This window comes from Chelon labrosus (assembly GCF_963514085.1).
Source record: "Chelon labrosus genome assembly, chromosome: 21".
NCBI classification, from domain to species: domain Eukaryota; kingdom Metazoa; phylum Chordata; class Actinopteri; order Mugiliformes; family Mugilidae; genus Chelon; species Chelon labrosus.
The window spans coordinates 23,260,626-23,288,589 of record NC_140354.1 but is presented as its reverse complement, the minus strand read 5'-3'; the positions used below and the strand labels follow the sequence as shown (position 1 = coordinate 23,288,589).

The 27,964-nt window shown below is 45.0% G+C and overlaps 1 protein-coding gene across 1 annotated transcript in view; it reads left to right on the top strand.

Annotated features, from left to right (window-relative positions):
- The window catches only part of grapa (GRB2 related adaptor protein a), a 28,217-nt gene extending 748 nt beyond the window's left edge, over nt 1-27,469 (top strand). Inside the window, exons 2-5 of the mRNA XM_084570796.1 lie at nt 4,330-4,427; nt 5,246-5,365; nt 17,189-17,357; nt 26,420-27,469. Of these exons, the coding sequence (XP_084426922.1) occupies nt 4,330-4,427; nt 5,246-5,365; nt 17,189-17,357; nt 26,420-26,605 (573 nt within the window). The 3' untranslated portion in view covers nt 26,606-27,469. The remainder of the gene's footprint in view (nt 1-4,329; nt 4,428-5,245; nt 5,366-17,188; nt 17,358-26,419) is intronic.
- The last annotated feature ends 495 nt before the right edge of the window (nt 27,470-27,964 follow it).

Genomic DNA, 27,964 nt, shown 5'->3' with positions numbered 1-27,964 from the left:
GCTAGGCAAGAAAGTGAAAGAAGAGGTTTTGACGATACGAGGACGTGGTTTTGGTTTATAGCAGAGCTGAAACGAATAACGACAAAAGATCAGACCATTTGTTCCGATCATTTTAAAAACTGCCTGGATCGGCCCACTGATTCTGATCGTCCCCAGTGTATGCGAATAAAGAAACCGGAAAACTCCAGGCATGTACCTAGATGCATTTATTGAAACTGTTTTTCTTGGCGTGAACAATAAGGGAACAGGAAGAGCACACTCAAAAATCCCGATGCGTAAAATCATCTAGAAGTTATTTATTTTGGTTCAAACTTCCTGGAGTTCCTGTTTCTTGCCAAGAAATAGTCAGACACATAAAATCCATCTTTACATTTCAGTTTCCGTCCGATCCCTGTCTCTGTGCTAAGCTAACGGTTTCAAGGCGCCAGACGCGAGCGTTGATCCGCCAACGAGAAAGTGGCGAAGGGCGTTTCTCAAACTGTCAAATCATCCCTTTGATCGACTCTAAAGTCCAACGCATAAAGATCGCACTTTGAAGTGGTATCGTTTCGCCCCCCCCCCCCCCCCCCAACCCCTCCCCCGCTCCTCCATCGCTGTACCGAGATTGTTCTTGCACAGCTGGAAATTATCGCAGTGGAAAATTGTCCCTCTAAGACATCGGCGATAAGCCTCGGAATTACAGAGTGGGCTCTTCTCCCCGGACTTACACGGAGGCTCCAGCTGTTCCACGGACGCACGTCGACGAATCCGAGATGATCGATATCGCCGCTGGATTTGGCCTCAGTTTTAATGGGGGGGAGGAGGGGAGGGGTTGTTATCCACTTATGCTTCCCAAGGCATTCTGGGAAACTATGAGTCAGGTAGAAGGAAGGATGATCCCTTTTATTGTTTGGGTTCTGCAGCATATCATTCACAGAAGCTCCTGTCTGCAGAGTTACTCAGCCGTAGTTCAAGAACTTTATTTACCATTTGGACATGCACACACAGAGTAGACACATGGGAACTGTTGTGCAAAGAATTCAGCAATTAAGCATTAAATACTGTTGAAATTCCTGCACATCCTAATGTAATCGCACACGCAGTTGGACTGTGCATGAAAGCAGAATTTTGCACATTAATTTCACATGAAAGCAGCGCCTCTACAGTAACTGTACAGAGATCCAACACTTGAAACGTCTGTTTCTTTGTCTCCTGCTGAGACAAAAGGCCGTCGTGTCTCTTGTCTTTGCCAACGGTTCCGGTTCAGACCTGGGTCAAGCGGCGCTTTTAAATATTCGTTCACTCTCTGCTCTTAACGCACCAGATGGCCTGAGCTTCACAACGTCACGACAAATCACACGGCACCGTGCAAAAATGTCCATGGCTACTTAAACGGCGCTGAAGTCAGACGCTTCACTGCTGCTGCTGCTAATGTGGCTTTCTAGGTAAAACCCAGCCGCCACCGAGCTGATGGATGCATGCGTCACTCGTGTCTTATGTGGAAGTGGATCAATCAGACCGAGCAGAGCGTTGACTCATAAAGGAATGTTAAATATAGCTTCATAGATAACAAAAAATAAAAAAAACACTTTGTGTAAAGCTGCAGGAAAACGGCCAAGTGTGTAGAGAGAGAGACGGACACAGGAAGTGAAGCGAAAAAACAATGCTGGTTTTTAATAGTCAGCTTTTTTATCTTGCTCCAACCTGAAGGCAACGGCTGCCTGTTTGTGTTCAGTCTTTACAATCTGCTTCCATGTATGTGCATCTATTTTATAGCACAGTTATGAAATTCACTGGAAAGGTCTGGAAGGAGCCTCAGCCACAGCTGAATCAGAGCGGCACAGTGGTGTGGTGGTTAGAACTGATGATCACAGCGAGAAGGTTCTGGGTTTGAAACCACTGGCTGAGAACAAGAGAGAAAATGAATGGGCACCTTTTAATACATGTGTTCTACCCAGATTCTCTGAACAGCTGATCATATTAAACACCAGCCCAGCACACTAGCGCTGCCACCGCTTTTAGCCTGAAACCCAGAGAGCAGCACTAAGGTGACGGTGTTTGGAGAAAACTTGAGCAGGCTTCGTATGGGGTGGGCGGGGGACATATCTGCTTGAGGCCGGCCAAATGGAGAAATAAAAAAAAAAAAAAACAGAGAAAGTTAAGGGAAAAGAAGGAAGGAAACGTAAATTAATAAAACTGGATGGAGCAGACATGCAGCAAAGACACGTGATCCAAAGAAGACACAAAGAAGACAGAGAAGCAGTAATAATGCTGGATTCTTTCTGCCCAAGTCGATGATTAATCTGCAAATTTCCTAATACAGTACTTTAACCAAAGACTGGAAAGTCCTTTAGTTTCTAATTCTAATGTCACTTCCTGGAAAAAGTGGTTGCACATGGGGCGGCGATGTGGTTGGAAATGTGGTCAATGAACTGTGGCACGGCGGAACTGGCGAGGCTTTATTAATAGAGTCTAGTAACGAGGGGATTTTATTATGATACAGAAAAGAAACACCTCTACATCACCTGGGTGGTCCTAAACCCAACACCTCTCAGTGTATGACGAATGTTTAGCGGAGTTTGTACCTCAGAGTTTGCTGTGACCTGCGTACGTAGCCTACACCGGTACGAGCCATTTATATTTTCTCTCGTATCGCTCTCGTCAGTCTGTCTCGCTCTGTGACGACGCCACCCAAACGTTTGTCGGTGCTGTGTCTTTTTTTTAATCAGTCGGGTTCATTTTTTTTTTTTACTTGCTGCTCCACTTTCAACAATGACGTCTGAAACTTTCACCAAAATTTCACGAGTCGTACAAATGTTTGTATCTCTGAACCTCCTCAGTCAACCTTCCCTCCATGTGTTCCATCTTCATTGAATTAAAACAATCAAAATCAAAAATTGCGGAGACGGAAGCACCTGTAAATACTAAAAGTGGCAACATGCTGCTACCAAGTGGACCAATCACAGCTCTTGCTGTCTGTGTTGCTGCATTGTGTAGTTACATTTCTTGGGAGGTGCATGTCAGTTACAGCCTGAGCTGTCGTCATCTTTACACAGAAGTATAAATATATATTATAAACCGCCTGTTACTCTTCTGTTCCACGCCTCAAACAATCTGATTGGCCTGACAGATCCTTGCAGGAGCAGAATCAGTTCCCAACGGAGAGACTCCTGATAAACTCTCCCCTGGTCTGGCTTCCAGGCTTGGGGCACAGATGGTTGAATAAATAAATACAGACATTAGAAAGAAAGCTTCCACTTATCTACTTATTTAAGCACGCGACACATTTTAAACCTTTTTAAATTTTAACTTCTGTATATCCCTGTCTGAGGAAACTAGGAGGGTGCCATGATGACATCCATGCATGTGGCTGAACCGTATTTAAATACATTACTCAGAGTTCATCAGCAAATTTGTTTTAAAGATAAAAGTAACGAACGTCATTTAGATTATTAGATGTGTCACTGTGACTCAGTCAACTTCCTAAAATATCAAGATAACAGCCGGGATCGTCCTCCAACCAATCAGAGCCTCAGATGACGTCTATTACTACCCCTATTCTTCTGTCCTGCCCCCAAAACGATCTGATTGGCCCAGCAGGTCTTTCCAGGAGCAGAATCAGTTCCGGGACAACTTTAATCCAAATTGTCTCAAGATGCTTTGATGAGCGATGAAACAGGCGAAGTGGGAACACATCAGGAGACGCTGCTGTTTCTGAACTCGTATAAAAGCAGTCCTAATTATTCAAAACTGAGAAACGGAATCACTTTTGCGTTGTTGTTTGCAGCAAACAAAATGTTTCACTCCTCCGTCGGCCTCAAAATGCCCACCTGGACTTTTTCTTTTTGCTTATTTCAACTCTAAAAAGGTCAGGCCCATTTTTCTAGAAAACCTGGAACATTTCAATATCCTTCAGCTGTAATTATTCACAGTTTACTGAATGTTTTAAGACGGTAGTAACCTGGGAGAGACGCAAGTGAAATTACCGTAATGTCATTATATTGGCTGTAAAGCTTGATGTTTGAGCTTCTGATAGCATAATTACGGTAATCCAAAGCGCTGAAACGGTTCAAGGTTGACACTTAATCTGTGTAGATAAAAAAAAAACTATAGCAGCACAAAATCTGTCAGTTTTATTGATGATCAGATCAGACGTGTGCCGGGCCGTTACACGTTTAATCTCGAGGCTTTTCTGAATCTGAGCGAGTCCTTGGCAGAGACGGATGAAAGCTGCAGCAGAGAGATGATAGAAGCAGGGAGAGAGACAGCGACCTTTGACCTCCCAGTAACAGCCTGGACCAGCATCATTACGGGAAATAACACGTTCCATTCATGTGTGTTTGCTCCCAGATCACCAACATGGAGGACGACCCCAACTGGTACACGGCTGAGCTCCACAACAGGAAAGGCTTTGTGCCGAAGAACTACATCAACCTGCGACCACACGCGTAAGTGCACACCCACACACGAACACACACACGAACACACACATGAACACACACGAAGCAGATGAAAACATTTCACACGTCCAGCTCCTGCTCTTTCCAAACAGCTCATCAGTTCACCGCCCGGGGGCCTTTTCAGCTCCTCTTTGGACATCTGCACACCTTCCCAGAGGGACACGCTCCCTCGCTGCCTTACATAATCCACATGTGTGCATGTGTGTTGGTGTGTGTTAGTGTGTATGTGAAGCTGCTGGTACACCCTGTTTCTCCGTCAGATGGTCATACACCAGCTGGGTTCTTGCATTTTGCTGTGACAAACACAAAACCGACAACACTCTGGCTGCTAATGAACGCTGCTGCTGCTGCTGCGGCTGCTGCTGCTGCTGCGAGCGTCCACTTGAAGCTGCTCGTTAAGTTTGTGCACAGCCCCGGGAGATGTCTGCTTCTTCTTCTTCTTCTGTTTTTATTTTTTGCACAGCAGAGGGTCCTACACTTTGTCCACCACACTGGTTGTCTTTACTTAAGCCATCAAACATGAAGCAAAATGTCATTAGCACGAGCAAACCGCTCCACTAAACAAGACTAAAGACTTCCACTCCACAGCTGACAGCTCAGATCCAGCGTCCCGGGACTTGTTTCCTTTGTGCATATTTAGCAGCGCCGTTTTAAAATAACTTCACAAACGCGCCACGTTCTTTTTTCTCACCTTCACAGCTCTCTTTTATTTCCCCGTCAGCGCTGAGCTCTCTGCGAGTTTGCCCTGAAAACCACGAGCAGCTCGTCAAGTAGTAACATCTGTGTGACGTCTCTTTTTCTTTCAGCTGGTTCGCCGGGCGCATATCCCGCGGCGTGGCAGAAAGTCGACTCAGACACAGAGAGTGCGGCGCTTTTCTGGTCAGAGAGAGCGAGAGTGCTCCCGGGGAGTTCTCCATGTCCGTCAGGTAGGAGATACGAACTAGAGAGGGCTTTTTTCTTCTGTGCTTTTACATCCAGGACATTTTGTTTTCTTCTGATCCATCCACTCCTCACCTGTTAGCGCCACTCCTCCAGGGGGAACATTAAAGTTTTAAAAGCAATCAGTTTTCAGATCTTGTATGCGTCTGTGTACATGCAGCCTTCATGCTCATTAATGCAGTTTGGATGTTTTGCGTGCAGTTTTTAGGACGGGGATGGGGATCAGAGGAGCAGGCAGGGAGAAGGGAGGGGGGCTAAGAGAGGAGAGGGGTGTAAGTACGTAGGAGGGAGGATCTGCAGCCCCTCTGGCCCGATGTGAGTTAATCCTCTCTGGCACGCCACAGCATCTGGAGCTGCTGATGGGGCCGATCGGTGCGTCTTGTCAGGGGGGCCGCGGTCACGGATCGCCTCGGGTTCCTGTCTGGACACTGGAGGTGGAGACAGATGCAGCTGATGGTTTCCAGCCCAAAAGCTGCTAAAATAAAATATTAGATTCATATTTAGTTTCGTTCTTGAACCAACCAGAGTGCAAGCCTCTGAGTGTAGCCTGTCATAAAAAAAAAACTGCAGCAGCCAAACACCGTAACTAACTACGTCTAGAGACTAAAAAGACGTCCTGTAGTCCACTGATAGGACGATGGAGCACTTAGCACGTTCAGTTTGCTCATGCACTGACTTGGAAAGAGTAAACACACGTTGGTTTTGTTTCAAATCCGTTGTTCACCTGCTCAACTCTATGGTTTCCTGTAAAATACAATCCAATCTGGCAGCGCTGGAGGTGGAGAGTCAGGGTGGTCTGGAGGTTTGGGTGCTGATGAAGGCCACACCAGAAACAAAAGGGTCGGCTCTGGGTTTAAAATGATAGATTTTTCCGATTCAAATGGATCTTGATTTAAAAAATCTTTTGAAATAAACGCCATCTCCTGCATCCTCTGGTTGGAAACCTTCAGCTCCAACTCTGATAGAGCTGCATGAAAGCAAAGACACGTGAACGATGAGAAATTAGAGGGAGAAGATTGAGGAGACGCCTCAAACCTCTGGAACCAAGAGGGGCGGTGGTTCGAGCCGAAATATCAAATCTAATCAGGACTCGGCTCGGCTCCTGATTCTGGGTTGGGTGGTAACAAACAGATGGATCTGTTTCGGATGTCGTGGGATCGTCTGTGAGGTAGAAAAGGAAAACTAGGCTGACTGGATTAATAAAATCCTAAAAGGCAAAATTCAAGATAAGAGAGCACAGTCAGGAGGGAGGGGTGAAAGAAAATGGATTAGCCGAGAGGGGACAGGGAGGATTTTGATGCTACTTTCATTTTTTTTTTGGCGGTTTATTGATGTCTTTCTGGCTGCTGCTGCTGCTGCTGGATGGTGCAGCAGCTCAAAAATGGGTCAGGCGTTTGTTAGGGAGAGTGTGGCTCTGCTGTCGGAGGAGACGTCGATCTGTGGAGACTCTGGATGCAGAACTGGTTCATTGGCAAAAAAAAAATGTGACGGAAAAGTACAAATTTGGCTTCAAACTTCAGATCTGGTGCTTGAAATAGAGACGTGAACGAAATATTTCCATAGCTAGATTAAGGTGGTCGCTTTAAACAGCGTCAGTGCATCCTGAAAACATCTTAATGTGGTAAAGCGTGTGAAAATATAATAATAAATGTCAGAAATTGTTGCTTTTTTATCATTTTAAAACATGAATTTCGGTGGCAACTATAAAAATGGATCAGCCATGACTATATGAGTCAAAATGATCCTTCTCCTCCTGATATGTAGTTATGTTGCATTTTCGAGACAAAAAAGTGTATTTTATTGAATAATGAGCGTAAACTGCCCCGCTTCATAAGTTCAGAACTCAAATTTTAAGTCAACAAGATAAGAAATAAGACAATCAGAGTGTGAAGCGGAGAGGAAACCCCCCGCAGGTTTAAATATTCTCCAAATTTCCTGAGAACATGACCTCAGTGTCCTCGTGGTGTCAGACCTTTAAATGTGTGAATTAGTAATAGATGCACCTCAGACAGAACACGCTGGCCTCACTAAAGGTGCAAGATGTGGTGGTGGTGGTGGTGGTGGGTTAGCTTCAAACTGTACCCCCTCCCTCCGTCCCCATGGGTTATTTAGTGCCTTATTTTAGGAAAGATTTGATGCCAAGCCAGAGAGAGAGAGAGGAGCGGTGCGTTGTGCAGAGCTGGGCGTTTTCTCACTTCTCTTTGAGTCAGCAGCAGATTCACCCACAGGATACATGACAGGATACACAATGGTTTTACTTTAAATTCCTGCAGAGAAACAGACACACAGTTCACTTTTTCTCTGGTGGAAACTTTTATTTTGCAAGAACGGCAACAAAGATCAGCTCCGTCCACCCTCACACAGAGCTACCGACTATCAGGAGACGCTCTGAGGACTGAAGGAGCAGCAGACGGTGTCTACGTTTACATGTGTCCCTCTAATAACCAGGAGGAAAAAAAACAAGTGTTGAACCAAGATGGAGTCCATGTGGACGGAGACGTTGGAGACGTGGAGACATCTTGGTCTTCTTCTAAGTCTTCTAAGATTCTAGACTTTCAGGACTGGACACCAACAGGGACAAAACAAAACTTGTCCTCCTCCAACTTATTCCTTCTCCTTATCCCCTTTTTTCTTCTTCTCTTCTCCTTCTTCTTTTTCTTTCCTCCTCCTCCTCCTTCTTCTCTTCCCTTTCTTCCACCTTGCTCTTCATCTTCTATTCCTCTTCTCCTTCTCCCCCTCTCCTTTTTTTCTTCTCCTCCTCCGTATTCTCTTCCCTTTCTTCCTCTTTCTTCTTCTCCTCTTCCTTCTTTCTTCTTCTTCATCTTCAATTCCTCCTCTTCTTCCTCCTTCTTCCCTTCCTCTTTTTCTTTCTTCTTCTCTTCCTCCCCTTTTTTCTTCTTCCACTTCTTCTTTCCTCCCCTCCTCCTTCTTCCCCTTCTTCTCTTCCCTTTCTTCCTCCTTCTCCTCTTCCTTCTTTCTTCTTCTTCATCTTCAATTCCTCCTCTTCGTCCTTCTTCTGTTCCTCTTCTCCTTCTTCTTCTCTTCCTCTTCTTTTTTCTTCTTCTGCTTCTCTTCATCCTTATTTTCCTCCTTCTCCTTCTCCCCTTTTTTCTTCTTCTTTTTTCTTTCCTCCTCCTCCTCATTCTTCTCTTCCCTTTCTTCCACCTTGCTCTCCTCTTCCTTCTTTCTTCTTCTTCATCTTCAATTTCTCACCTTCTTCCTCCTTCTTCCCTTCCTCTTGTTCTTTCTTCTTCTCTTCCTCCCCCTTTTTCTTCTTCCACTTCTTCTTTCCTCCCCTCCTCCTTCTTCCCCTTCTTCGTATTCCCTTTCTTCTCCTCCTCCTCCTTCTTCTTCTCTTCCCTTTCTTCCTCCTTCTTCTCCTCTTCCTTCTTTCTTCTTCTTCATCTTCAATTCCTCCTCTTCTTCCTCCTTCTTCTGCTCCTCTTCTCCTTCTACTTCTCTTCCTCTTCTTTTTTTCTGCTTCTCTTCATCATCTTATTCTTATCCTTCTTCTTATTCTCTTCTTCCGCTTCTTCTTTCCTCATCCTCCTCCTCCTTCCCCATCCTCGTATTCCCTTTCTTCTGCTCCTCCTTCTTCATCTTCTATTCCTTTTCTCCCCCTCACTCTTTCTTCACCTGCTTCTTTCCATCCTTACTCTCCTCCTTCTTCCTGTTTTCTTCCCATTCTTCTCGTTCTTCTCCTCCTCCTCGTCCTTCTTCATCTTTTTCTTCCTGCCCTCCCCCTCTCCTCCTCATTATTCTTCCTCCTTCTCCTCCTCCTCCTCCTTTTCTCCTCCTTCGTCCCCTTCTCCTGCAGTGGTTAATGTTTGAATGCAAACACACACAGACACACATATATATATATATAGATATATACACATATATACATCAGATCATTTTAGTCAGTCTCCATGGAAACGGTTCATCTCTGATCAGAATTAATGATCAGGCTGAAGGAAACATGGAAACACAGCCAGTGTGCATTAAAGAGTGTCTCTATATATATTATATATTATATATTATAGAGGATCTGGTGAATCACTGTTTAAAAAGGAAAGATCATGTGTATCTGAATGCTCTGCAGCCTCCACCGCTCTCTGAAAGCCGCTTGTTTCAATTATTAATCTCATTATTTTAAATTAACACATTTAATCGGAACATCTGACACCTGGAAACTTTTAAAGAGGTCATGTCACACCTCAGTGACAGCGGGGACGATGGTGTTTTGCGATGGGGCTAAACTTGGTTCACGTTTGCTTCTTGTTTCCTCCTCGTGCTTCGTTCCAGCGGTGAAGTGTGCAGACACAAACATGCGTGCACGTCGACACGTATGCAGCTGGTTTTCCTGTGGTCTTGCGTCTGGTGAAGGCCGTTTTAAACAATAGAGGTTTTCTTCGTTATGTCTGTCGGCGCCTTTGTTTGTGTTAAAGTGCAGTTCCTCTCGGTATTTGTGGCGCTCGATATTATTGTTGACACTTCCTCACACTGCTCTGATTATCTTCGTCAACATTTCCAGACACAAAAACAATGTTTTTTTTTAAAAAAGTGGCTTCCAGTTGCACTCTGAACAGGAAGAACTGAGCTGTAGCGCTTGAAGCTGCAAGCTGCAATGTCCTGCCCATGCCCGCTGAAACCACATCCCTGACGTTGCTCGTATGTTTCCTGGGGAGCGGTGCTAAAGCTTCTGCAGCCGTCTCCATCTTTACCTGATTCAACCCTAACTCCAAGAGGTGGAGCCTGAGTCATGCTGAGGCTAAAGGCAGCTAGCAACCTGAAGGTTCATCGTTAGCTTCATTTTTCAGCCGCGGAGGTTCAAGCTTGTTTGGATTTGGTAATTGTGAACGTGCTGTCCATGCCTCCAGAAGATCATTGTCTTCACAGCGAGGTCATGTGATTCTCTGGCAGCTGCAGAGGACACCATTTCTGCTGTAAAGTTGGACATCTTAACAAACTGACTTGCTTTTAGAGCCAATGGACACTTCCTAGCTTGAGGTTTGCAGAAACCTGTTTTAAATGTCTGCTGCAACTTGGAGGTCAAACATTTGTGCAACAACGTGGAGGTTGCAGCTTGTTTGGAGTAGCTTTGATTGCACGTGAGGGAGTTTTGTAAATGTGAACGTGCTGTCCATACCTTCAGAAGATCATTGTCTTCATATTGAGGTCATGTGATTCTCTGGAGACCATTTCTGCAGTAAAGTTGGACATTTTAAAGAATTGATCACTTTTGTAGCCCGCCTCAAGTGGTCATTAGAGGAACTGCAGGTTTTAGCACTTCCTTGTTGGCTTTGTTTTCTGAGAGGCTGCTCCTTCCTTGGTGCCGCCATGTAGAGCTTTGCAGAAACCCACTTTAACTGTCTTCTGCAACTTGGACATCAAACAGTTCATGTGATTCTGACTCGCTTTTAGAGCCTCCAGTGGACACATGCTCATTTTCTGAAGCTTCAGCTTTGCAGAAACCTGTTTTAAATGTCTGCTGCAATATTTGTGGAACGACGTGGAGGCTGAAGCTTGTTTGGAGAAGCCTCGATTGCACGTGAGGGAGTTTTGTAATAGTGAACGTGCTGTCCATGCCTCAGTGATCTTCACTGTCTTCATATTGAGGTCATGTGATTCTCTGGAGACCATTTCTGCTGTAAAGTTGGACATTTAAACATTTTTACACTTTGTTGTTTAGCCCCTGAAGTTGCTGCTTGACCTAAATTCACAGTTTCTCTGTTGCTGTTCTCAGTGTGCATGCCACCATATTTTATTTTTTATTTATTTATTTTTACACGGCCTCAGATATCACTGAGTCATGCCTCCACCGGCTGATGGCTCATCCACTAAGTGCTGAATGTGGCTGCTCAGTCAGCTTCCTTGTCATCAGTCATCATTAGTCTCTCGTAGGGGACATTACTCCAAAGAGGAACCATTAAAAGGAACTGACCCTGCAGACCACCCTGATGTTACCGCTACATAATCCTCTATGAGGGTTTTTTAGTCACTTGATGAAGCTTGATGAAAAATGACTTTAGTTTATTTGGATAAATGACGGCACGCAGAGTAAATGAGTTTAAGGAAAGTGTCAGTAAAGATTTACAACTCACCTCTGGAAGAAATATGTGCTGCAGGCCGCCGTGCATTTTAATGAACTCCAGCTCCGTGCAGAGGTTCGGCTCAGATTATCTGGTAATGTGACGGGTCTGCAGATCACAGGCCGCTCACGGGCTCCTTCTGATCAACGTCCAACATGTTTTTATATGAAGTTTTTAAAATATATTGATGACTTTTACAATAATCAAAGAGGAAAACAAGTCTAAACATTCTAGCTCTCGGGGCTAACGTTAGCTAGCATGCTATTGTTGAAGGTGAAAATCTCACTTCCTGTTCTGAATTAAGAATTGACTCAAACATTTTCTTATCCTCACTTGTGTAGGATGTATGTGGTGTTGGTAAATGTAAAGCTTCAGCTAAGGGTTAGCTAGCTTAGCTTAGCACAACAACTGGAAACATAGGGAAACGGTTAGCTTCGCAACGAAATCTGCCTCAACAGCACCTCTGAGGCTCACTAAAGAATGTTACCTCTCATTTGTTGAGCTTGGAATGAGCTCAGTTAGCTCCTTCATGTTCTTCTGCTAAGTTAAGCTAAGCTAAGCTATCAGGAGGCTGGCTTAATATGGAGCGTATGGACACAAGAGTAGTTTTTCTCCTCTATTTTCTTTTATTTGTGTTATTGGTCTTTTTCAGCCCATTTGCACAATTTAATCCCATACCTCATTGGACAAAACATTAGAGAGACATGAACATAAATACAGACAGAACGATAGCAGAGGAGAGGAAAAATCTAAAGTGCAACAGAGAGAGACAGATGGAAAGTAGCAACAAGAAGAAATAGACGATGAACAGCAGAAGGTGATTTCATTTTTTATTTCTCAGTTTTCTCACCCTGACAGTGGAGCTGAAATAAGAGCAGCCAGTCGTCTGGGAGATAAATCCTCCAGAGAGTCTCCTCCCCTCACTTAGTCTGGCCTTTTTTTTCCTATTTCAATTTAACTTTTCTCGTTCTATTAAATCCACTCTCCGTCCTCTTTCCGCTTTTTCTCTCCGCCTTTCATCCAAATCTACTCCATGACCCGACCCCGCTTTATAAGTGGCTTAAAAGGTTCTGCTGTGGTCCATTTTGAGTATCACATGCTGAGCCAGCAGAAACAAAAACACCATCTGTTCACATGCAGTTTGTTCCCCACAGACGACGCACCACGTGTTAGAAACCCTGAGAGCAACCAGGAAGTCAAAGGATTCTCGTTAATGAGGCGTTTGTAGACGAGAAGAGGAAATTCAGCAACGGGATCAAAACTTGACGTCTTTAAAGACATCCTGTGAGACAGTAGTGTCATACGATCAGCTTCCTGTTTACAGACCTTGAATTAACATGCGTCCCCAGCACTTGAGATCTGATCTCAGTTTGTGTGTCTGTAAATCAGCAGCGCCATCATGTGGTCAGTAGAATATTGTACCAGCTGCTGTCTCTAATGGATCTCTACCTACTGCTGGATCAGAACCATAGACTGTATAAAGATGGAAGGTGGAACTGCTCCTCAAAAGTGAAGCTGAAGCAAGTAGAGCTCCCCCTGGTGTCTGGCTGCAGTATAGGTCATAAGCTCCACCCCCTCCATGTTAGTGGGCGGGACTTGGGCCAAAGTTAAACACTAAACTACACGTCAATGTCATTTAAGTAGTTAATATAATGTTGATGAACGTTCAAGTGTCATTTTTTTTGGATACGTTTCATTTTTGTTATTTGACGCTATAGAAACAGGAAGTGTGGGCGGGGCATCAATATCACGGCTCCACGTGGCTGCGCCCTCAGACCGTACTGATCAGACTCTGGATCCAAACTCACACAATGGCGCTGCCTGTATCCCCGGGAGAATAGAGTCAGTTTGGCCAATGGCAGGAAGTAGAGACGTTTTGTCCATATTTATATACAGACTATGGTCAGAACCATGAACAGCTGTTTGTTGACTTGGGGAGATGATCCATTTGGAACAAGCTGTAAAGTCACGTTAACTTTATTTCTTGATCACTGCCCGCAGGTTAGTTATTTTAGGGGTGCACTAAAGATGCATTAGCTGAACAGCTTGGTTATTTAATTATATAACGTGATCACACTGGCCCAAATGAACCGAGCTGAAGGATCAACGTTCCTGGTTTCAGAAAACAAAAACCTCGGTATGAAAGGATCCTTAGAGGACTAATCATCTTATCCTCCTGGTTAAGTTGCTCTTGTCTTCATTTAAATCCTTACAGCTCCGCAAATTATGAAACGTGGTGAATAATAGAGGCTCTTGATTTTTCTCCTTCTTCGAACCGAACCCCCTACTCATTCATGCATAACTGCCACCTTCTACTGACACTACGGTGCCAAGTTTATTCGCTCCCAACCAGCCGAGGGAGACGGCTTCATCTGCAGCATCTTAAATTTGCGAGACGGTCCCGGCGCAACAGGCCCGATGACAGCAGAACCAGGGCATGAATGACTCATGACACACTTTTGACTGAGCTGCCACCGCCAACCATCTTTCATCTTTCCTCCGCTCATTTGCTCTCCCTGCACCCTCACCCACACTTCCTCCCTCTCTGCTCACCCCTCAGCTTTATTAATGCTATGAGAGCTGCTGCACTCCTTCACTCTCTGACATGTAAGGACATCCTCATGAAATACAACAACAGACAGTAACACACACATCAGCTGGCGGCTGGCGGTGTCAGCGCGGCCGTGTCAAGTATTCCTGATGTCTGCGGGGCGGTTTAGAAACCGAGCGTCGGTCCGATTAGAGAAGCTGCTCGGCCCGAACTGAAGAGACGGCGAGGACAGGGAAGTGAGAATAGATTGATGGAGGAAGTTCAGAGAAAGATGGACAGATGACCTTCTTCCGTGGTGGCGCCGGCGCTGTGGAGAGGTTTTAAAAATAACTCCTGTCTTCTGAAGCTGCATCTATTTCATTTTCACTCTTTCTCTGGTGAGAGCGTAATCTCTCCATCGCTGTGGGCCTTAATTACACTGGGACAGAGGGATGAGAGGGCACTCAGAGAGGCCGAGACAGATGCCGTCTGTGTTGTTACTCCTCTGTGATCTCATCCTCCCTCCCTCCCCCTTCTAACTTATTTTATTTATTTATTTATTTTTTACAAATGATCGCTGTCAGTCGTTAGTTTAGCTGACTTGTTAGGATGACAGGATCCATCCTCAGGATTTAAATCTCAGCCTGAAGAAGGATTATGCACCGGAAATAGTAGCATATGTTTGTAATCTCCAGTTTGGATTGAAAGATTTTGCAGTTCTCAGCATATGTCCATTTTATTTTATTTTATTTTTCTTCAACTTATTTTTATTTTTATTTATTTTTTCTTCAAACTATTTTTATTTTATTTTATTTTTCTTCAACTAAGTTTTATTTTTTATTTTATTTTTCTTCAAAGAATTTTTATTTAATTTTTTTCCAACTTAGTTTTATTTTTTTCTTCTTCAAAGAAGTTTTATTATATTTTAATTTTCTTCAAACTATTTTTATTTTATTTTATTTTTCTTCAACTTAGTTTTATTTTTTATTTTATTTGTCTTAATTGAATTTATTCCCTCTATTATTATCCCTGTATTTCCCTCTGAATCCAACTACCTGTCTGTAGATAGATTTAAAATAATCTCCTAATCTAAATTGACACCTGCATATGAATATTCAGAGTCTGTTGACAAAGAAACAAGCTCGTTAAAACTAGTCAGACAGTATGTCTGTGTGGAGCGTTACCATATCTCCATCCCTGATGAATTATTAATAGAACTAACCTGTTATAATTTCATCAAGGATTAAAGTTCTGCAGAATTAAGGGGGCGTGGCTGTTTAGATGGACAGGTGGGTGTCCTCTCAGGTTGTTAGCTGTCTTTAGACTCAGCTCCACTCACGCTCCACCTCTCTGGCCATATCTGAAATAGCTGGAATTTCTAAAGATAGAGACGGACAGATGCATTTATCCAAAAAAAGCTGAAACACAGTCAACTGGAAGGGTAGAGTTTCTAGAAGATGCTTCATCCAAGAAACTTCTTCAGTTCTAAAAGATACGGTCAGTGAGAACCCTGCAAGTCGACTGGTTGGAGATATTTTTGCACCATTACAGTTTGCAAGCCTCCTTCTGTGATGATGCACAAGTTTCACAGCACGTTCTTTTTTTTACATTTTAACAGCTTTTTTTTTTTTTTGTCTGGAAATACAACCGCATTCACAGCTGCGATGACAGCTGCAGCTTGGTTCCTCTTCAACAGTTCACCTTCTCTGTCCTGCGAGGCCTCATGCTTGGCCTGCCCGCAGGAGGCAGTAGCAGAGCCCCACCAGTAGGGCGCAGCAGAGACGGCCCCAGACAAAGTGGGACGGTGTGGGACGAGGAGTTTAAAGGACAAAGAGCAGAGCAGATAACAGGAGACAACGAGACGCAGAAAGTTTGAGAGCAAAACCTTCTCATTTGATTAAATCCTGACATAAAACTAGAGTTTATTTTATCAGGAGTGTCTTGGGGATGGTGAGAAGTTGAGAAACGAGGACACAGATGAAAAAGAGAAAGAGGGTCAGGGTGTAGCTGAATGCCATCCAGTCATCAGAGTCTGGCGAAGTTAAGCCGCAGACTCACATTGTTCTTTTAGAAAATCATCCATGTAAGAAAAGACAAAGAGGCCGTTCATCTAGCAGTGACGACACTTTAACCATCATTAACTTCGGCCTAACACACACACACACACACACACACACACACACACCTACTCTGCGACGTGTTTAGAAATACGGGGGAGTCGTGTTGATTTCTGCTGCCGTTATATAACCGCGCAATCACGCCGAGATGTCCGCGTTTCTAAAGATAAGCTGCCAAGTTACTAAGCAACCACCGGCGGCCGAGCAGGACAGGGGAGCAGGTACGGTCACAGACGAACGGCGGCCAAACTCTTTGAATCGAGACGTGCTCTCCAACACCGAGGCTATTTCTGTCCTAATTATTTTTATTTTTTTTATCTCGCCTCACAGATTTTAGTTTGTTCTCCTGACAAACCCCCCGTGATAATTAAAACACCAAATGTTGGTGTCTGTGCACGCACAAGGAAATCTGTTGAGGTAGATTCTCTCTTCGTGGATTAAAAATAAGGCAAAATGCAAAGTAAGGGTCACGGCAGGGTTTCTCTGAGGAACAGCGCTGCACTGAAGGCATGCCAGCTCCAACAGCTGACAGCTGGGTGGTTAAAGGGGAGGCTGTGTGGACGAAAGGCCGGCAGTGGCTGAGTTAAATGGACGCTCCACTGATAGTGAGAATAAAAATGTCTCAATCAGGCCAGACCGATGGATCAGATGTAGAGGTCTGGTGGTAATGGTGGTGAGGAGTTAACAGGAGGGAGAGAAACATGGAGGTAGAAACAGAGACGATGGAGACGTGGAGACATCTTGGTCGTCTTCTACTCTTATTTGTCCTCCATCTTCTTCTTCTTCCGCCTCCATCTTCTGTCTGTTAATTCCCCTCCTCTATCTATCTCCTCTTCCATCTCCTTCTTCTTCTTCTGCTCTATTTCCAGTAGATTTGATGCTCCACAGCAGCAGAACCTCTTTGTCAATAAAGTTCTTCAGTCATTGATGTAAACAGGATGTAAATCTTGACTTCCAGGCTTTAAACAACAGTTAATTTGACTTAAATCCCTGCAACAGAAAAGAAAGAAGACGTCTGAGTAGAGGGTTTGAAGTTGAGGTCTGGGTCGGCATTAAACTCCTCTGACCAGGTTTGTCTGTGTGTTGCAGTTACGGCGACCACGTTCAGCATTTCAAGGTTCTGCAGGACCGCTGTGGTCAGTACTACGTGTGGGACGAGGTCTTCTCCTCCCTGAACGAGCTGGTCGAGTTCTACCGGAGCAACAGCATCGCCAAGGAGAGGACGGTCTTCCTGAGGGACCCCGAGCACTTCGCCAGGGTGAGTGTTTGACCGTGGAGGTTGGAAACATTAAAAGTTGTTGAGGGGGTCATTGTGTCCCGTCAATGTACGTCAAAAGGGCTTTAAATATCATGTGACTGAAACTGAGACGCCATTTTGGCTCACAAATTAAGAGTGCAATGCTTTTCTTGCAGCAACCGTCGTTTAGCAAAAGACAAAAATATGAAAATACGGTATTTCCCTCCATATGTCACTGTGAAATGTTACAGAATATTTCCAGTTTCTGCAAAGATGCACTGGAAAATAAGAACAAGTTTATTATCTCAAGTTTCGACTGTGTTAATTTTTAATAATTTAATTTTATTCAGATCTTTTGAGCTTTTCATTTCCACTTTCGGCCAATTCAGTCGTCTTTATGAGTTTCCTTTATGACTTTCTGTAAATTGCACCAACTTGCACAACTTTATTCCTTTCTTTAAATTCTTAAAGTTCTGCTCTCATTTAAATCTTTTTATCGCTTCCGAACAAATCGCCGGAATCCATATGAGCGGTTATTTCCTCTGCACCCTCGCTGTAAATCTCTCCTGACACACGTGCACCTGCAGCGATCCGTCTCTGTGCATCCTGCTGCACATTTAAGACACGGTGAATTATGTACCTGTCGTCAAACCAGTGTCAGAGCAAACATTAGGAGCAGCCGCTCATTTGTCACTTCGCTGTGACTTTGATGCACAACCGGTTATTTTATTATTTTTTTCCTTTCTTTCCTAATGGGGCTGACAGCCATGAGAACACTCCATATGTTTTGAGAGAGCTGTGCAGCAGCAGCAGCAGCAGCAGCAGCAGGGTTTGACGGGGAGGTGCAGCCTTGTAATGAAAGATCACAGCACTGCCGTCCGGTTGGAGCAGAACCCAATCAGTCATGTCAGACACGGAGCCAGAGGGAACGAGCACAGCGCTGCTAAAGGAAACACCTTTTACATGAAATGATTTGAGTCTGGACATGAAATGACTCCGACACAGAGTCTTATTTGTAACAGATGCTCAGAGATAATTTCCATGTTAATGGGTAGATCAAGTGACGTAAGAGCGGTGCACGCTGAACGGCAGGTTCCAGGCGCCAGCGATCCTTCCCGTGGGCCTTAGTGAAAGAAAGCCTAACTGACAGGTAGTTCCCATGAAGGTGTCGCGCTGTGAAAAGCCGCTGTTGTTGTTATTGAGATTATGCAGACGAGATCACATTGCAGGGCGACTATCCCAGGAGTGGCAGGCGGGCCGCACCCAGCTGTTCCGGAGGGATTTGAGTCCTGACACGACGCCGTGATCGTGATCTCTGGCTCGGCTCCTCAGAGCTCACCTCCGGCTCAGCAGCCAGAGATGAAACGTGGAGATTGGACTTTATTTTGCAATGGGGCGCCCCTCGTTTTATAAAGGACAAGTTAAAAGAGGCTATCAGCTGATTTTTGATAACTTAGAACATATATAGCTGCATTCACATGGACTCTAATAAAACCTCTTGGTGTAGAGGTCTGGTGGTAGCAGAAAAACAAGATGAACCAAGATGGAATCCATGAGGACAGAGATGCTGGAGATGTGGAGACATCTTGGTCGCCTTCTTTGACCCTAATTTATCCTCCATCTTCTTCTTCTTCTTCTTCTTCCTCCACCACCTTCTGTCTCTTCCTTCCTCTTAACCTCCTTCATCTATCTCCACTTCCATCTCCTCCTATCATCTCCTCCTCCTCATTCTTCTTCTTCTTCTTCTTCCTCCACCACCTTCCATCTCCTCCTCCTTCTTCTTCTTCCTCCACCACCTTCCATCTCCTATCATCTCCTCCTCCTCCTCCTTCTTCTTCTTCTTCCTCCACCACCTTCCATCTCCTCCTCCTTCTTCTTCTTCCTCCAGCACCTTCCATCTCCTCCTATCATCTCCTCCTCCTCCTTCTTCTTCTTCCTCCACCACCTTCCATCTCCTCCTATCATCTCCTTCTCCTCCTCCTCCTCCATCTTCTTCTTCTTCTTCTTCCTCCATCACCTTCTGTCTCCTCCTTCCTCTTAACCTCCTCCATCTATCTCCACTTCCATCTCCTCCTATCATTTCCTCCTCCTTCTTCTTCTTCTCTCCTTTTCCTCATCCTCCTTCTAGACATAACTTCTTCCTCACCCTCTCCTCTTTGATTAGAAGATTAATTGGGTATATAGTCGATCTGATTGGCCCGGCAGATCTTTGCAGGAGCAGAACCAGTGGCCAACGGAGAGACTTTAGGTGGAGACAGAAAGAACAGAACAGAAAGAAGAAAGACGCCCGAGCAGATGGTTTGCAGGAGGAGGGAGAATTTTCTGTCTTCTGAAAAGTTCTGAAAACCAAACGCAGTTGTTGACGTCTGAGACTCAGGCATCAGTACGGGTCTGCATACAGCCTGCAGAGATGTTAGCGTGACTAGCATGTAAGCTCCCAATAAGTCAGGTCAGAAAAGAAGTCTGGAAGATTTGTGCACAGCAATGCACAACAAAAACAACAACAACACATAACTGACTAATCCTCAGATTCTTTCCAAGTCTGACTCTGTCATGATCTATTTATATCTGAACTCACCTGACAGCGTAGAGAGATAATAGGCAGATAAGAGGCTTCACTTTAACTCGTCCAGGATGAATCTTTCACAAACCCCCCCCCCCCTTGACGGAGAATTAATTTGCATTCCCTCGCGGAAGCTGCAACAACATTAGCGTGATGGCAACACGCTCACATGAATCTTTTAATGAGCGACTGTTAAACATGCTCCGTACTCATGAGAAACGACACGTCGCTCCCAGCGTCTCATTTAGCTCCCTGGGAGTCGAACAGGAAGTGGCGGGTTATTAGAGATGCGTATCGTCATTTGAGGTGTGTGTTACAGTCACATGTAATATTATCAGTGGATCTTCAGCTCTGCTGCTGGTGGAGAGGCAGGTGATCTAAAGCTGCAATGATCCCCGGGACAGTTCATCTTTCAACGTTGATTTGCAAGCTTTCTGTGCGTCCAGTCTTAAAAGTAAAGTTGATTTGGTCATGCTGCTATAGGTCTAGGCTACCCATGATGCACCTGAGCACCTGTCCTCCAACTTCTTGTTTATTGTATTGCATGTAATCACGTGCTGCAACTTTAGCTTTGATCTGCTGGGCCAATCAGATCAAACTCCAGATGCATATGTTCTTACGCCAGGCTGGGATCATGTGGTCGCGCCAAATAAAATATCTACAACAAGACTGAAACAAAGGAAGAGGACGTGTTGGGTTTCTTGAAGACGTTTCATGGAGGTCTCCAATTCTAAATGACCGGTGTGGAGTTCAGGTTTTTATCAGGAGCATCTGTGGGTGGTGTCCACCTGAAACTACTGGACTGTGGTTGGTTAACTCACCCCAGTCTGAGGATCTCACTCAGGTTAACCTGGATCTGCATCTTCTTGGCTTGATTAGTGGCTCTCCAGAAACGCAGCAACGCTCCAGGAACCTCTTAGGCTTCACTTCATCACAGACGCACTAATCAGGAAGTGAACAAGAGTTATGGTCGATAGAAAACCATTAATCGTGCAAAGAAGCCTGAACATCAACTATTACTGTAGTGCATCTAGACAAGAGTCAACTCGGTTTGTCCTTGCAGCTTTCCATTGATTAAAAAGCTCCATGCAATCCTCCAAGTCCAGTCCCATGGATGTAACATGTGCTCAGAATGCTTTTTAATACGCTCTATCTTCTAGAAGATAACAGTTTGAAACCTCATCTTCCGTTTGCTTTTCCCTCAAGATCGAACACTTGATCAGCTCAGAGTCAGAGGTCGCTGACTTATGCAGAGAGCAAGTCACTGCTGCTCTGTGGTTTCCTGCAGATGATCAGATAAGACGTGAGGTTAGCGGCAGAAGAGTCGGAGCTCGGAGCTGAGAGGCTGCAGTTAAAATCCAAGTCTCTGCACTTATTAAATATTTTACACATAAATAAATTACATGTGAATCTTTGAAGCTCGTTTGAAGACGGTCCGTATTTATCGACCGGTGGGACGTGTGAGCTTTGCTTTCATGAATCAGGTCCAATGTGGCGTTAAAGACAGCTGGAGTTATCGCTTAGACGAGTTCACTGCCTTGAGTTTGGATCGGTGCGCTGCTGCGTGTCAAACTTTCAGAAAACAGTTTTTACGATGCTAAAAATATTTTTTTCATATTTAGGTCTGGTTTAGCAGCCGCCTCACATCACTCTGCATCGTATATCCAGTCTGGAGCTGGAGCAGGTGCAGGGGATGGATTCAGCTCCGGGGCGTTGAGATGGTAGTCAAACGGACGATAATGTCAGCCGTCACATGGGAGACTAATAAACTAAATATAGTGACGATCTGAATCTGTTTAACGGCAGCGGCACGAAAACAACAGCAGGTCGTTTTAGGGGTTTTTGGTTCACGGATTACGGAATTAATACCAACGGCTCACATAAAAGAGACTTTAGAGGCTCTGAACGCTTGTTAATTTCATTATATTTTACTGTGGCGACACAGGTGAATAGTCAGGTAAATAAAATGTTTGAATGGTTGCAGTCCTTTAATGGAGGAAGAACTGATAACCCACAACTTATCTGATGCTTTAAAAGCAAAGAATAAGAACAACAGAAGTTTAACTCCCCGTCGGGGAATCGAACCCCGGTCTTCCGCGTGACAGGCGGAGATACTGTCCACTATACTAACGAGGAGATACAAGGCTGAGGCCACTTTGCTGATAAGCCACAACATTATGACCACTAACAGGCAAAGTGAATAACATTTAAACCATCTTGTGACAGTTCAGTGTTCTGCTGGGAAACTTCTGGACCTGGCATCCATTGGTGTGGATGTTACTTAGACATGTAGCACCCACCTAGACCAGACCAGGCACCCCCACCCCATAGCAATGACACTCCTTGATGGCAGCAGCCATCCCCAGCAGGATGCAGCCTGACACAGACACACACACAAAAACACTTTAGGAACAACTAAAAAAAAAACATGAAGAACAGCACAAGGTGTTGACCTGGCCTCCAAATTCACTACATCCCAAACTGATCAAGTATCTGTGGGATGATCCACAGAGGCCCCTCCCTTCAAAGCCCCCCCCACTAACGACACTTATTTATTTCTTCATGTCTGCACCTGAGTTTTAATTTGACCTGGATTTTATTGGAGTTTAAACGGATTTCGATTAAAAAAAATTATTTATTTCCAAAACAAAGTTGGTTTTACTTTTAGTTTTGATAGATGCAATCGTTTCTTAGATGTTTTAGCATATTCTAAACTCCCAGCTGTCTTTTTCTTGACTGTCCTGTTACATAAAGTCAGCCGGTCTTTTTGTGGCTGCGGGGTCTCGACCTCCGGCATCAACAAACAGCTCCGACACCGTCTCTCACTGCGAGCGTCGGCCGCACGAACTTACTCTGAAGCTAATCCGTGCAGAACTGATTATTATTTAAATGACTTGGTTTTTTATTTAATTATCTGTAAGACGTAGTGTAGTTTCAGAAGATCACGCGCTTCTCCTGCAGCTACCGGAATAAAAGGCTGACTGAGGACTGTTTCCTAGCTTTGCCTTGAGGATCAGATAACGAGACGTCTTAATGGCGACTGGGGGAGTCAGCAGTCAGACGCCTCATGTATTATACCTGACTTCCTATCTATTTATTCTCCAGCTTCTCTGCGAGCTTGCCGTGCGTGCTCCGTGTGGTTTTAAAATAGTTTACCCGCTATAGGCAATAAAACAGAAACACCAGCTAAATCCCCTCGGACGTTTAGATTATTAAATCAAACTGCAGCTCGTTGCAAATTGTGCACGATGTTGCCTTAAGCTGATTAGCAGCCCTCATATGATTACGGGTCACTTTCACAGATTTGAACTCGACGGCTTTGATCCATGAATCGCGTGTTTGTGTTCTGCCTCCTATTGTGTCATCGTCGGCTCATTACAAGGCTTTATGCAGCTTCTTATCTCAGCGTGGCAGGATCTATTCTCTCCAAAATTCTCTCTCCGACTCGACTGTGTCATCGTTGAGCTTATTTGTGCAAAATTTTGGGCAATTTTCTGGGCCTTAAAAGCCTCGCCGGCGCAGAGCTGTGGCCCGCTGATGCTCCAGAGTCATTTGTTCCGGTGTCAGCGCTCTCTCTGGGTTTGGAGAGGACGCTGATCACAGGGCGGCAGAGCGCAGCAGAGATACAGATAGACCATACGTCTTCTTTCCAAACTGAAAAATGAGCAAATAGAGGCCTGCACGCACGCACACGCTCGCTCACACCCAAACGATGTCCGTGAACGCAGCCCACACAGTCTAGACCAGATCGGCACGGCAACAGGAGATAAGACGCCGAGGATTTCATACATTTGCACAACTGATTGATTGCGTCTGTGATGCTGATCCTGCTGTCTGCTTAGTTTGCTTCCCTGCAGTGATACTAGAGCTCGATCTACGACAGCGATAGCCACCCGCACGTAAAACGCTAATACCCTTACGTCCACTTTACTCCGCGGGAGTGCATCTGACAGCCGGGAGGTTAGCTAAGTTCCGAGACGCTCTCTCCCCGAAATAGCCACGTTTTGTTCTGCCGCTCTTAAACTGCTTTTTACTTCATGAAAAGCCGAGCAGAGATCAGAGGAGGCCGGCTGTCAGGGGAGAAGAGAAAGCGCTGCTTTTGCGGCGTTAAAGAAAAACACAGTGAGACGGAGAATCAGCTCAGCGCGCCGTCAAACACATCGCCGTCTATAGATGTTAACTTTCAGCGGCTGTGAGAGTGCGCTCTTCATCTGGCCACCGCTTCGCTCTAAACTACCTCTTGAAATGTACGTGAATCTGCTCTGAACAAAGCTCGTGATGAAAAGATGTTCAGGATGATTACCGTGTTTCAAGTCATCAAGTCCAACCACTAATTGCCTCTGCAATCTAAAACATCTTCCCTCCATTTTTATTTTTTACCAAATAAGCCGCTGTTAGGTGAGAACATGCAGAAATTCGGATGTCTCTTTACGATGATTAATCTTGTTTCGTGTCGGGAGCAGGAGGAGACAACATGTCCAAACTGAACTGGTGGTCTTGGTGAAGATCTGCAGAAGATCCTCCTCCATGCATCTTGGAAATCCTGACTCCACCCGACTCCCCATTAGTTCTGCATTCATTTTGTGCACTGATTGTCCTAAAAGATGGACACTCCCTTCCATGACATCAACCGTTACTGGTGTCTCCGGTCGTCTCCATCTTGGCAGTGCCTTACTCCAACAAATTCAACCCCACAGCGCTCAGATGGCATGTTGCTGTTACTCTTCTGATCAGATCTTTGCAGGAGCATATTTGGTTCCCAACGGAGAGACGACTAACAGTTTCCTCACCCACGATTTTCTTTTTTTTGTGCCCTCCAGACTAGATGAGGGATGAGTTGTGGTGGGTTGGTGGCGACAGTCAAACCCCAGGAGATCAGCAGGTAGATTGCCTAAATAAAATTAGCATCCAAAACGTGAGGAAAGTTGGAGTGACGCTAACTGTGGCGATGTTGAAGCTAGCAGCTGGTAAACCTGAATCCCACAAGTTGGTTTGTGGTTGGGGCAGGTTGTTGGCTAACTTCCAGGATAGGGAAATAAAAAACAGAAGGTGGTTGATCTGGATAAGCGTCATGTAACTTGAACTTTTTTGGTTCCTCGGTCAAAACGAGCTGAACTGATTCCATCGCCTGTATATAAAGATGGACGGTTCTGAAGCTCGGTGTGGCGTCTCCGGTCGTCTCCATCTTTGTCTGACTCCACCCAGATGATTAAAACAATGCTCAAAGAGGTGGAGCATGGGTGGAGCTGAGGCTAAAGACAGCCAGCAACCTGTAAAGGTCCCCCACCTGTCAATCAAAGTAGCCACGCCCCCTTAATTCTGCAGAACTTTAATCCTTAATATCATGTAAACAGGTGAGCTCTATTTTCTGGAGGCCCCTCGTTTTTGATTTGGTAGATTTCTTTTCTTCTTCTTCTCTGGTGGTGAACTCTGCTGTGGTTTGTTCCTTTCCCCATTTAAGTACAACTTCTCAAACAACCAGCATTCGACCTACTTTCAGTGTCATCCCCCGGCGGCGGCGGTGACACGTTGTTTGGTTACCTGAATTCCTTTCCCTCTGCGTAGACAGAAGGCAAAACCATAAATCAGCCTAGACGCTAACTGCTCAGTGTCAGCATGTCAATAAAACGCCTCCCACTCAGACTGAATATTTAATATAAATGAAAAAGATAAACACATTTGAGGAACAAGGTTGTTTAGTAGTTTTCTGACCTGAATACAACCCTCCAAATATATTTGATCCCTTGAAGCTCGTGTTCTTATTTTCTTTCTGTGCTACCACAGACGGAACCAGTGCTTCAAAGAAACGGTTTAAAAATTCAGCTCGACCGTCGCATCAAACAATAATTCTCCTGCTTTTCAGGAGATAAGAGGAGCGGCCGTATCAACCGCCGTTATTTTTTCAGATGCTTTAGCGAGGAATTTTTCAAATTAACAGTTTTTAAAATGAGATTTAAATAATAAGAATGGGATAAATAATAATAAAGTGAGGAAGAAAAGCAAAAGGACACTTCTGGGATCAAATCTGCGTTTGAAGGCGGATGATCTGTGACGAGCTGTTCTTACGGTAGCGTCTCCTCCGGCTGATTAATTCCCTGCAGGACCGACGTCTCTGATAAATCTGCAGCCTCTGATTTGAGGAGCGCTGCACCAAAAAACACGCCGGGACGTCCGCTGGGTTAAACTTTATTAGATCACAGTCAAGTAATTCCAGGGTCGCTGCAATTGGTGCAGCTGCTTTCAGAGAGATTGGCAACGAGTGAATTTATTAATCCCTGCACCTTCTGACCTTCTGCACAACTTTCGATTCCACTTCAAGCAGCTGTTTTTGAGAAGATTTGAGTAAATATAAGGCCATGGCCTGGTTAGCTAAACACAAAGACTAGAGCTAAAGTAACTGGCTGCACATAACTCTTGAATTATAATAATTAAATCTATGGAATGATATAAATACTTGTATTTAAACTCTATGGGACAGTTTCTCATGAAGTCTCTCTCTCTCTCCTCTTCCTCCCCACAGCGCCCCCATCACGCCCACGCCCTCTTTGACTTCACCCCCCACCACCCGTCCCAGCTGCACTTCCTGCGCGGCGACATCATCGAGCTCATGGAGTGCACAGATTCGGTGCGCTGGAGGGGCCGTTGCCACGGACGCGTGGGCTACTTCCCCCCGGAGTACGTCCAGCCCATTTACCAGTTCCAGTGACGTGACACCGTTTAGCCGCCGCCACCACCCTGACCTGACCCCCCTCACCTCACCTCACCACCTCACCTCACCTCCTCCTCTCTGCACTAGCCCCTTCTGGAGAGACGCATCGAGCCACAACCGAACACTGCTCGTTACTGACTCCTCCTCCCTGCGTCGCCATCTGTCCAGATCGGCCGCTGCAGGCTCACCAACCCCCTCCCAGCCGACCCCCACACCTCCACGTTTAAATAAACTCCGACATGGACCCTACACTGTGGAGAAGTCACTCATCATTATCATCATTATATTACAGCTTACCGCCGCTGGTGCAGGACAAATGAAGGGAACACAAACACTATCCTGAGTGTGTGGGAGCGGGTGCAGATTGAGCTCCAGGATTCAGAGGCGAGCAGAGAGATGGAGAGAACACTGAGCGGCTGATTCCTCTCTCACCGGGCTTGGTGTATGTATGCATGTAAAATGTGCGTTGGAACACATTTAACCTAAAAGAGACTTCATGTGCGCTAGGAGCGCAGCCCGGGGCACCAGATCAACGCTTTGTTTTGAACGACGCGCTGCTTCAGACGTGATGGACTCAAGTTTGTGGATCATCTGATTGTTTCTGTGTATTTATTCTCATTCACACGCGACCGGGGGGGAAATAATAAAAAATAAAATTTACTGCAAGTAAACTTAAACGTTGTATAAAAGGTTTAGTTTCTGTTGCATTAAAGGAAACCCTCTTTTCATGAGATCATGAGTTGGAACGTGGTCTGATCTTCCCTAACCTGTAACGACAAATCATTTCAATAAACATTTAGCTCTTTGAAACCGAGGCTTGGTTATTTGTTCACGACAGGAATCATCGTCACTGCACAGGGAACAGGTCGTGCATGTTTGATTATTTTAGAAATGAGACTTATCACCTACGGGGCCTTTCTGACCAACAGAGAACTGGTTTGGTTCCAGTTCTGTTCAGGAACCATGGAGACAGTCACGCGGTTCCTCTTTCCAGATCAGTCGAGTAAACGAATCACTTGGTTCAAATGAACAGTAACATTTATTCAGATGACAACACAGCACGCTTCTTTGTCCGTTTAAACCGTCTTTACAGTTCCAGTTTGGACCGGACTGGAATCTGGTTCTCAATATTTTCTGATCAACATTCAGGGCTGGAGACAAACATGGAGGAGACAATACTTCTTCTCCTCCTCTCACTCGTCTTCCGTCTTCTTCTTATCTCCTTTTGCTTCCTCCTCCTCTTTCTAGATCTAACTCCTATCTCTCCTTCTTCTCATCCTCCTCTTTGACCGTCTTCTCTTCTGTCTTCCCTCTCCTCTTCGTTCTCCTTCTTCTTGACCTACATCTTCTTCTTCT